We start from the raw sequence: 12,416 nt of genomic DNA on the forward strand, positions 1-12,416 counted from the left end.
AACTCATAGTGGCACAAAAAAATGAAAAACAAGTTTCGTCAATGGTCAGAAGATGAGAAAGAAAGTAAATCAGTGATGTAGGGAGTAATATGAGCAACTTTCCAACCTACTAATGCAACCTATCAATTTTACCAAACTCATGTCTTAAGACCCAGATGCAAAGAAAAGATGTATCTTAGATGACAGAAGATAACAGAATCCTCAAGACAAAAACAAAGTACAATCAGATGTCCTGTCATTGTTGCCTCACAAAGAACAGATCGACCATTAAAATGTGTATTTTCAACATTGCTGCCACCAAAGGAGAAATAAGTGGCTGTTTACAAATCAGAACCAGTGTCAAACGCAGACTTGGCCAGGAAGCAAAAAACATATGAAGAGCCAGAAAAAGAACTTGAATCAACTAGATGAAGACTTTATTGCCTCAAGACTGGAAAATGTATACCTCGAACAGCACTTGAGTTGCTCTTCATGGACAATGTGGTGGACTTTACCCTGGTTGATGCATACACAAAATCTTAGAGGAATCTATACAATTGTCAAAGAAATATAGACAAAGGATTTAGGGGGGAAAGTTTACTTTCAAGGAAAGTTTGCAAGCAACTCCAAGTTTTAAAAGAACTGGCTCATCAAATAAAAAAATACAAAAAAAAAAAAAAGGAAAACCCACAAAATTACCAGTATTACCAAGTTTGTAGTTGTCCAATCATGGTAGAAAAGACAGCGATTTTCTCACATGATTGTCATAGCCACAAAGATCATCACAGATTTTCATCTATTATCATTGCAAAAGTTGGCAATAAAATTGCTTTTATTAAAGGAATTAGTAAATTATAAACAAAACTTAAGGATTATTTTATTTTGGGAAAATGAATGACAGTGACCCTGTTTTTGTTTGCTTATTTCTCTCAGTGTGCAAGATATTTTCTGACTACAATGTACATGTTGATAATGCTCTGATAACAGCAGAGCAGTGTGTACATGTTGCTTTCACACATGCTTCTTTTGATTTTTGGTAATTTTTTAAAAAAATGCTTCCATGAACAGATAATGAGGTGGTTTATTATTATTTGAGGTAAAAGAGACAATAATATGGAGCGGTGGGAGCCAAAGTTTAAGAAAGTTTCTTTGGGGCCGGTCGTAGTGGCTTATGCCTATAATCCCAGCACTTTGGGAGGCTGAGGCTGGCGGAACATGAGGTCAGGAGTTTAAGACCAGCCTGACCAACATGGTGAAACCCCGTCTCTACTAAAAATACAAAAATTAGCCGGACGTGGTGGTGTGCGCCTGTAATCCTAGCTACTCAAGAGGCTGAGGGAGAAGAATCGCTTGAACCCAGGAGGCAGAGGTTGCAGTGAGCCAAGATTACACCAAAGTGCTGGGATTACAGGCATGAGCCACTGTGCCTGGCTACTTTGGGTAAGATTTAGTAAAGGCCACATCATGAAAACAGTTAAGTTACAGTCATATGCTGAAAGACATTGGACGGTTATAGAAGCAACAAAGACTAGAAGAACCAAAATTCCAGAAATGAAAGCCTTCCTAGGTGAGTTGACAGTCCTTGGCTATTTGCTTCCTTAGCCAATCTACCAATTCTAGTCACAGTGACAGTTTTGGCATAAGAACCCAAATGCGACAAACAGAAGCCAGGGAGACTTTTGAAGGCCATGGCTGCAGGTATGGCAGATTTGAATCTAATGTCTGAAATATACCCATTGGATATTTTCTGAATGCCAAGGTGTGAAGGAGTCTGGGGGGCTGGTCTAGAAAGGCAAAGTAAAATCTGCAGTCTTGCCATGCTTAAAAGATAAACCCTGCTAGAAGGAGGAACTGCGTCAAATATACGACAGTTCTCTCCCTCAAATTTTTGCCAGATTTTGAACTTTCATGGGGTGGGAAACTAAGTTCGAACCTTTGAAGGACAGAATTTCAGAGATGAGGAAAAAGAGAAATGTCAATCTATCAATCAAAAGGCTCAGAAGGCACACCTAAGAAGGAAGTTGGAAAGGCAGGTAAAATCTGAGATTAGCTTAGGAGACAACACCCCACAGGAGAGAGGAAGCCAGCACAAAACACTTGGCCAGCTTTCCTCTCTAGACGTTTGCCAGATTTTGAAGCTGCAGGAGGTTAAAGAGCTAAACTAAAACCTCTAAAAGGGTAGAAATCTTCGGTTAAAAAAAAAAAACACTAGCCAAAGAATAAAAACCTTACAATGGGCCGGGTGTGGTGGCTCATGCCTGTAATCCCAGAACTTTGGGAGGCTGAGGCAGGTGGATCACCTGAGGTCAGGAGTTTGAGACCAGCCTGACCAACATGGAAAAACCCCGTCTCTACTAAAAATAAAAAATTAGCCAGGCATGGTGGCGCATGCCTGTAATCCCAGCTATTCAGGAGGCTGAGGCAGGAGAATCACTAGAACCCAGGAGGTGGAGGTTGCAGTGAGCCGAGATCGTGCCACTGCACTCCAGCCTGGGCAACAAGAGCAAAACTCGGTCTCAAAAAATAAAATTAAAAATTAAAAAATATATATATATATATATAAAAAACTAATGTGTTGAGGACAAAATGGGGAAATAGGTAAATTCACTGTAATAAGATTTTAATATACCTAGCTCATATATCCTTTAAAAAATCAGTGATTACATCAATGGATATAAAAGATTTGAACAACATGACTAGCCAATATGATCTAATTGGCGTATATAAAACACTATTCCCAACATCAGAATACACATTTTTTCAAGTATACATGAAACATTTACCAAAATAACCATATGTTGGGTTATAAAGCAAGCTTGACATATTTTTAAAAATTGAAGTCATACGGAATATGTTCTCAGGCCACAGTGGAATCATACTAGAAACCATAACAGAAAGAACCAGTTTTAAATAACTCTTATGTCAAAGAAGAAATCATAATAGAAATTAGAAAATATTTAAAATATAGTGAAAACACAACATTAAAAACTTCTGTGATGTAGCTAGAATAGTGCTTAGAGGGAAATTTATAATATTAAATACATTACACGAGAGGTTAAAAATTATTTATCTAAACATCCATCTCAAGAGCTGGAAAAAGAAAAGCAAATTAAACTCAAGATAGTAAAAGCAATGATCTACTAAGTTAGGTGAGCAGAAATCAGTAAAAGAAAAGGCAGACATGAATAACCTAGAGAAAACTCAGTAATACTGGTTATTTGAAAAAAATTAGTAAAATTGATAAATCTCTAATAAGACTGATCAAGATAAAAGAGCAAGTACGAGCTGGGCGCGGTAGCTCATGCTTGTAATCTCAGCACTTTGGGATGCCAAGGCAGGCGGATCACCTGAGGTCAGGAGTTCGAGACCAGCTTGGCCAACATGGTGAAACCCTGTCTCTAATAAAGATACAAAAATTAGCCAGGTGAAGTGGCACCTGCCTGTAATCCCAGCTACTCAGGAGACTGAGGCAGAAGAATCACTTGAACATGGGGGGCGGAGGTTGCAGTGAGCTGAGATTGTGCCACTGCACTCCAGCCTGGGCAACAGAGCAAGACTTCATCTCAAAAAAAAAAAAAAAAAAAAAAAAAAAAAGACAAGTACAGAAATTACCGATATCAGGAATATGAAAGGAGACAGCACTACACATTTTATAAATATTAAAAAGATAAGAAGTTTAAAAGGACAACATCAAGAAAGTGAAAGGATGACCCACAGAATGGAAGAAAATATTTGCAAATTGTACATCTGATAAGGGACATGTATCTAGAATATATAAGAACTCTTACAACTCATCAATAAAATACAAATAATCCAATTAAAAATAGGCAAAGGATCTGAATGGACATTTCTCCAAAGAAGACATACAAATGGCCAATAAGCATGTGAAAAGATGATTGACATCATTAGCCACTGGGAAATGCAAATTAAAACCACAATAAGATACCACTTCACACCAACTAGTATGGCTTAAATTAAAAAGACAGATAGTAACAAGTGTTAGCAAGGCTGTGGAGAAATTGAAACTCTCATACATGGCTGATTGGAATGTAAAATGGTACAACCACTTTGGAAAAGTCTGGCAGTTTCTCAAAGGTCAAACATATTTACCCTGTAATTCCACTCCTACACATATACTCAAGGGAAATGAAAACAGATGTGCACAAAACCTTGTATATGAATGTTCATAGCAATATTATTTATAATTGCCCCCAAATTGAAACAACCCAGATGTCCATCAGTTGATGAACAAATAAAATGTAGTATAGTTGTTCAATGGAATATTATTCAGCCATTGAAAATGAATGAAGTGCTGATACATGCTACAACAAGGATGAGCCTTGAAAACATGCTAAGTAAAAGAAGCCAGTCACAAAGGACTACATATTGTATGGTTCTGTTGATATGAAATGTTCATATAAATCTGTAGAGACAAATCTGTAGAGAGAAAGTCAATTAGTGGTTGCTTATTGTTAGGAAGAAGAGGTAGCTTAGAGAAAAATGAGGAGTGGCTGGTAATGGCAATAGGGTTTCTTTTTAGGGTAATGAAATGTTCTAAAATCGATTGTGGTAATGATTGCACAACTCTGAATATACTAAATAAAAATCATTGATTGTGCATTTCATGTGAGTTAATCAGATGATGTGTTAATTATATCTCAACAAAGCTGTTAAAAAGTATGATACTATGAAAAACCTCACATCCCCCCAAAATTCATCTACTTAGATGAAATGTGCTTATATATCCAAATGTTCTTTTAAAAGTCTTAATAAAATGAACACAAAAATAAATAGAAAATTGATAGCTATATATCTGTTTAAAAAATTGAATCTGTAATTGAAGTCCTCCCATACAGAAAACTTCAGTTTACTATATTTCAGAGGTGATTTATTCCAAGTATTTAAGGAAGGATATAGCAATTATAAACATTCTTCAGAAAATAGAGAACACTTCACAACATGTCTTATGAGGCCAGCATAATGTTGATACCAAAATTTCACAAAAACATTATAAGAAAAATGACAGGCCAATGTCTCTCATGAACATAAATACAAACATTCTGAAAAACATAGTAGAAAATTGAATACATTTTTCTATAAAAAAAGATAACAAATTATGACCAAATGGAGTTTATTCTAAAAACACAATTTTGGATTAACTTTTGAAAATCTGTGAAATTAACCACATTAACAAATAGATGAGGGAGATCACATGATTAATAGATGCAGAAAAAGCATTTGACATAATTCACCCTTTCAAGAAAAAAGAAAATAAGCCTCTCAGCAAACTAGAAGTAGAAGCCGGTTATTCAACTCAGACTATCAAATATATTTATCTCATGTCCCCTATGTTCTATAGACACAATGAAGGGAAAACACTAATGTGTTTATCTGAACAATGCCTAGGGGATGATGAAGCAGACTTGGAAGGAACCCGGGCCGTTGAGTGCCCGTTTAGTAGTGGGGCTGCTCTACAACCCCAGACCATTTACATTAGCACCATTAGGTTAGAGAGACTTAAAAGATCTTTTTTCTTTGATTGATTGATTGATTGATTGATTGATTGATTGGAGACAGAGCCTCACTCTGTCACCCAAACTGGAGTACAGTGGTGCTCACTGCAACCTCAGCCTCCTGGGTTCAAGCCATTCTGCCTCAGCCTCCTAAGTAGCTGGGATCACAGGTGTATGCCACCATGCCCGGCTAGTTTTTGTATTTTTAGTAGAGGTGGGGTTTCACCATGTTGGCCAGGCTGGTCTCGAACTCCTGGCCTCAAGTGATCCACCCACCTCAGCCTCCCAAAGTGCTGGGATTATAGGCATGAGTTTCTTCTTTTAGCCACTGGTGATGGTGTCTTTTTGTTACAATGGCTTAGCCACACCCCTACTAATGCAGAAGCTGGCATGTAATGTATTTCATTTGAAAGCATAGATGATTTGAAAGCATTTGATGATCAAGATGACTACGTATCAAAAATGTTTACCCAACAAGGTTACAGAGTATCTATCTGTGCAGATCAATAAAGAGAATTGGATTAGCCCACAGTGATATGGGACCAGTATGCTTATCAGTTTAAATTCTGGCATTTGCTAGAATAAAAATAATTGTTTTATTTTGGTACATATCACATTATCAAGTTTTGGGAGCCTTTAAAACACTTGAAGCTGTGCTGATTTATGTATTTTGATGAGCTTAACTATTTACATTTATTATAATTACTGTTACATTTGAACTTAATTCTGCCATACTTCTTTTTGTTCCCCCCCACCACCACTTTTCTTACCTTCTATTGCAGGGGTCCCCAGTCCCCAGGCCATGGACCAGTACTCATCAGTGGCCTGTTAGGAACTGGGCCACACAGCAGGAGGTGAGCACAGGCAAGCAAGCATTACCACCTGAGCTTCCTCTGGTCAGATCAGTAGCAGCATTTGGAGTCTCATAGGAGCATGAACCCTATTGTGAACGATTCATGTGAGGGATCTAGGTTGCGTGCTCCTTGTGAGAATCTAGCTAATGCTTGATGGTCTGAGGTGGAGCAGTTTCATCCTGAAACCATCCCTCTGCCTGGCCACCTGCTGCTTCCCATCCATGGAAAAATTGTCTTCCATGAAACCAATCCCTGTTGCCAAAAAGGTTGGGGACCACCATTTATTGGATTTAAAAGTCCTATCTCACCCCTTACTCCCACTTCTTTGGGAAGCTCTAGGATACATTTCTTTCTTTTTTTTTTTTTAATAGGTACGGATATTTTTATTTTATTTTTATTTTTTCCTATTTTTTATTATACTTTAAGTTCTAGGGTACATGTGCACAACGTGCAGGTTTGTTACATATGTATACATGTGCCATGTTGGTGTGCTGCACCCATTAACTCATCATTTACATTAGGTATATCTCCTAATGCTATCCCTCCCCACTCCCCTCATCCTATGACAGGCCCTGGTGTGTGAAGTTCCCCACCCTGTGTCCAAGTGTTCTCATTGTTCAATTCCCATCTATGAGTGAGAACATGCAGTGTTTGGTTTTCTGTCCTTGCAATAGTTTGCTCAGAATGATGGTTTCTAGCTTCATCCATGTCCCTACAAATGACATGAACTCATCTAGATGCATTTCTATTCTTTTACTCATCACCTTGAAACTTTTAAAATAGTTACTCAGTATTTCTTTTCTAAATGTGTCTGCTTTATCCCCATCCAAGCCTGCTGTAACCACACATTGAACACCCCCAAACCTTGCTCAAGCTGATCTTACTATTTTTGTCTTAAATTTTAACCACGTTTTAAATGCATAAAAATTATGTATTATACGTAATTATGAATTACAAATAATTAAATGTACTTATTTTTAAAAACATGATTGAAGAAATTCTCTTTTCTCGCAATCTCTTTTCTAAGACTAAATGAGTCCCCAGTGCTTGCCTGACACACGGTAGGTTCTCAATAAATGAAGCACACCTCCCATACCCCTCCAAATAAACAGTTGTCTCTTTAAACCTAGACATGAGTCCTCAGCAGGCATGTATTTCTCTGGGTTGGATTCATTTCATGGACAGTTGTCAAAGACTGACCCCTTTATGTTAATTTTCTGAATACTGTGCTTGACTGTGTTGCAAGCTAAACAGTACAGGATTAAATGTTCTCATTTCTGAGCTGTGAAGTGTTGAAACTGATCAAGAAATGAAGGCAGAATGTCCGTCCTTTGGGAGAATAATCAGCCAGTCTATGTTGCTGCCACTCTTGGCTGCCGATTGGAATGCAGCTGTTAAGACAGCTGTTTAACTGTTTGTCCAACTTGAAAGGACACTGCCAAATGGCAAATATTTTCTATAACAACATTTTACTTTTGCTAAGAACAATAACAGTGCATTTTATTGAGCTCCAATGGCGTGCCAAACATGACAGATTTATTACTAGGCAGGTTCACAACCTGGACTGAACATGGATGCTCATTTCCATTTTTCATATATTTAGAAAAAGAATAAATGGGCTCCCAAAGGAAGCCTCTACACAAAACATCTCTACAGCTTAATTATTTGTTGAAATGACAGCATATTAACTTGAGAAAATGAAATATCTCAAAAGGAAAGATGAGAGTCTAGAAATATCACAGGAAAAAAATAAGGTTTAAGTATTTTAAATCTCTCTAATGTGGCCTAAGAGAGACTTAACTCATACTTGTCCAGGACAGGTGAGGGCAGCAGTAACACAAGGAAATACATCATCTGTTGAATCCCCTGCAACTTATGGGTCCCAGGACTTCTGAGTCATGCAGTTAATCTACATTGTTAATTAGAATGTTGACACTAAGTACTTAACAAACAATTATGTTGAATTTGACAGACTGTGAACCAGGTGAGGTGGGGTGGGAGGTTATCAGCTGTTATTTAATGGTAAAACCGGTATGCTAAATGTAGGCAGTCAAAATTAAGAAAACACATTCAAATGCATAAGTACAATTTTCCATTAGAAGTCAGCAATAACTGCCATTCACAGAAGTTACTGTGTAATCCCCACAAACATTTATCAAGACTGCAGAGGTGAGGGGTGGTGGGGGGTGCATTCTCACTTATTAAACCCCACAGCCAAAGCTGAAGCAGAGATGTTTTTGAAGGTGAACTGGGCTAATCAAAGGCATGGCCAGTGGAGATTCTAACCTACTTTTTCTCTACTGTTTACTAGATGTTAATTAAATCACAAATGACAACAGTCTAATAGCAAAATGCATGCATTTCTACAAAGTTGACATGATTTCTTGGACAAAGATAGACAAAGTTCAACATGCTGGATAATGGTCACTGAGGGCATCAAGATTTGTGATCCTCTTTTTCAGGGATACAGAAAAACAGCAAATACAAATCATGGATGAAATTTATAAGATCACTTCCACAGAAAGGGTCCAGCTGTTGGAGAAAAAACTGACTGTGCAACTGACTGAACTGAAGTCTGAGATAGAAGAGCAGGGAGCTCTTCAGGGAACAGCTAATCGAGTTTACAGGTAAATAGTGGCACTGAGAAGGTGTGATCTTCAGGGGCTTTACTCCCCACTCTCACTCCGTAATCTACATCAGCACCCTCTCTTCTTTTTACATAGACAATTGGCATTATCTCCAGTTCAGATAAATAGTATATAATAGCAGTTTCAGGTACCCATTTCTAACCTGATTGCTACCTCTAAGATTTTTCTATATTCTAGATTTGTTAAGACAGATCCAAGCAAAAGTCTTACCAAAGAAAATGTAAGTGTTTTTACATGTTAATTAATGCTATTGTCTTGAAGTTACAGGAGCTATAATACAAATCATACTCAATGAAAGGAGATCTCATTTTACCCAATAATATTTTAATTGAATTTGACTTTGATGTTGGTGAGAAATTTAAAAGCTGAAATAATGGTAGGCACTTAGTAATACATTATGCAAAACAATGTTCTGTGAGTGTTACCAGCACTCTGGATTCTTGCTGTCTCCCAGGATAGAAATCAAGAGAGATCACCAAACAGAGCAGCAGCAAAGGTAAGTGTATTCAGGTTGTGCACAAGGGAGCCAGCACCAAGAAAGGAAAAGGAAAGAGATGCTCTCCAAGGGTAGTGTGTGCGTTAGTTTTATAGCATCCTTTGATAGAGAAGGGTTACATCAGGGCATATATGGTGGGGTGCGGGGGGTGTGGTTTCTAGTGCTCGTACAGTGGCTCAACATGCTTCTTCATACATCAAATGTAGCATTAGCATTTTAAATCTCCACCCAAGGCATTATTCTTAGCACAAAAATGAGGAAGGGGTAACTATAGGTTGAGTTTTAGTTCTAACTGCACCTGTGGGGCTTTGTGGAAGTCTCTATCCCCCCAAAGTAGGAACTTGCTGTTAATAACTCCTTGGGTCTTTTGTTACTGATTTGCTGAGAGTTAGGTAAGCTAGGGCTTGAGTAGGGGCTTCTGTTCTCCTCTAGAGCAGATCACAACAGGAAGCCAGCCAGCCTGTTTCATTAGGAGCTCTTCTATAGGTAAGTGCTGCCAACAACAGCAATCAAGTTATTGTAGAGAAACCAGAGACACAGATCAGCCCCTAATGGCAAGTCTCATGGACCCAGGACCTTCATATCCCTGTTTCTGATACTGCCACAACTGATCAAAAGGAGCAGTATAAGAACCCTGTTAGGTTGAATCATTGAGAAAACACAATGTGGATGGTGAGAGGTTTGGAGAGGTCAGAAGATGCAGTAAGCAGGTGAATTAGTACTTAATTCCAAAGACAATTCTGAAGAACCAGCATTTCATATGTTTTTTAATTAGTATTTAAAACCATTAGGTGTCTGAAGCAAATCAGATTGTGTGATGAGATGGAAAGATCATGGAACCATGCAAGTCATAATTTCTCTCAACTTTGGTTTCTTTATTTGAAAAATGAGGTTAGTACCTTGCCTACCTACATAAGGTTGTGAGGATAATGAAATAATGCATGTTAAAGTATTTTTAAAACTAGAAAACACAATGCAAAAATGGAGTGTTGATATTATTATGATTTAAATGTCAGAATGTCAGGCAAGTGACTCCCCAGTGTACACTGGGATAAGAAAGGCTTTCTGATGTCTCTTAGAATCGAGTGATGGGTAATCCTGGATAGCCTTATTTGTCTACTTCCCCAAATCACCCAACACTGCACCTGGAAGAATCTATTAGTCTAACAAATACTTCTTGAGCACCTTCTGTTTTCCAGGTGCTGTGCTAGGTTCTAGAGTCCAAGGAACATGGAAATATCCACTCCTGATAATCACTTTAACATTCTCATTCCACTAGATTGAAAAATCTATTGAGGCTTGGAGAAGAACTGTGTGTCTTAATCATTCCCCCCCATCCCTTTTTTTTTTTTTTTTTTTTTTTTTTGCATCCTTTCCCTTGTTTTACTCCACAAACCCAAGACTTTGCAGTGGTTAAGTGTTTCATAAATTCTTGCTGAATGAATAAATGAATGAATGTATGTTGAATGAACAATGCTTGATGAACGTATGAGTAAATCTCTTTTTGCAGGTTGATGTACACATTACTTATGTTCACCAGTCTCTTCAGGGTCATTCACAGGCACTTTGAGGCTAACTGAGAGGAAAGACAAGATCTGAGTGACAGAGGGTTGGGTAGCTAAGCCCATGACCCTCCCCATCTCCCAGTATGCCAAAGATAAGAAGACAAGAGGGCAGGGGAAAGTTTCTTGTGTTTCTCTAGCTGCCTAGTAATAGCTGATTCCTTTTCTGGTTGGTTACTCGTTCCCCACCGCCACAAGGCTGCAGCCAGGATTCAGAATGACAGAAATTATACCTCAGGTTTATTACCGTTTTTATTCTCAAATCCCTTTCAGAGCTCACCTCTTTTTTTTTTCCATTAAAGCGAAGATATTAGGAGATAAGAGGGGCATTATCTCCAACCTCAGGGTGGAAATTTGACACAATGTGTCTAAATGGGTTGCTTAGGCTCACTTGACTGATGGATTTCTTGACTGTCAGCCTGGGGTTCTTTTCACAGAACCACTGCCTGCAGTGGGGGAAATTGCTGGCAAGTGTACAAACTAACAGTGTATTTTTATCTTCCCTTAAAACTTATCTGGGAACTCATAGGCCATATGAACAATAATAACCTAAATGTCACTGCTTACACCTCCTGCATAATCTCTAGGTGGTCTCTCACCTGTGTTCCAGACTACCTGCTGTGGCCCCTTACCAATGTCTGCAAAATACTATCTTGAGAAAATGATGTCTGCCTCAGGGTTGCTGTTTCCTGATTTTTTCAAAGCTGCCAAACCTTGGGATATATCTTATCCCAAATGTGGAGCACTCTGCTCTTCCTGACCCAGGGTCCCACCCCCTTACCAGGTGACCCCACAGCTTGTGCCTCCTTGTATCAGAGTCCATGGTAAAAACAACAGGTCCCTCATCAGTGGGTGTGAACAGGAATCCACAAGGCTGCTTAAACAGGCACTTCTGCTATAAATGTTTTTCCTACGAATCAATAATTTTCCTGAAGCATTAAGTTTGGTTAAAATGATTCCTGAAGTATTTCATGTTTGATATTTAAGAGTCATTCCCACCCCCCAGCAGATAATTCATCAAGAACACAAAAATAAAAGCATTTTATTTTAAATTACACGATACTGGTTTTATGTGCCAACTAGGGTGAAAATGGGATCTGAGAGGCACAATATTTGTCAGAGATAAGGTTGCTGGAGGGAATTCAGGTGGGGAAATAAAAATCCTCACCATTGTGTCCCTCCCTTTATTCTGCAGTAGGAAATAGTGAGGTGAATCAAGGGTAGAACGAAATACTCTGTTTGTATGGGGAGGGGAGAGAAAAATTGGCCCAGGGAAAGGTTTAGCAAACATGCTAATCAAAGAAGAATCAAAAAAGATTCTAACCAAAACAAAAGGATGTGGCCTTTGCGTGCCCTCAATAATC

The 12,416-nt window shown here is 38.4% G+C and overlaps 1 protein-coding gene across 1 annotated transcript in view; it reads left to right on the forward strand.

The window, feature by feature from the left end:
* Nucleotides 1–12,416, forward strand: part of LOC112204050 (uncharacterized) — a 190,771-nt gene that overhangs the window by 9,643 nt on the left and 168,712 nt on the right. Inside the window, exon 2 of the mRNA XM_054686851.2 lies at nucleotides 8,809–8,973. Within this exon, the coding sequence (XP_054542826.2) occupies nucleotides 8,837–8,973 (137 nt within the window). The 5' untranslated portion in view covers nucleotides 8,809–8,836. The remainder of the gene's footprint in view (nucleotides 1–8,808; nucleotides 8,974–12,416) is intronic.

Source organism: Pan troglodytes, chromosome 5, assembly GCF_028858775.2.
Source record: "Pan troglodytes isolate AG18354 chromosome 5, NHGRI_mPanTro3-v2.0_pri, whole genome shotgun sequence".
Taxonomy (NCBI): Eukaryota; Metazoa; Chordata; class Mammalia; order Primates; family Hominidae; genus Pan; species Pan troglodytes.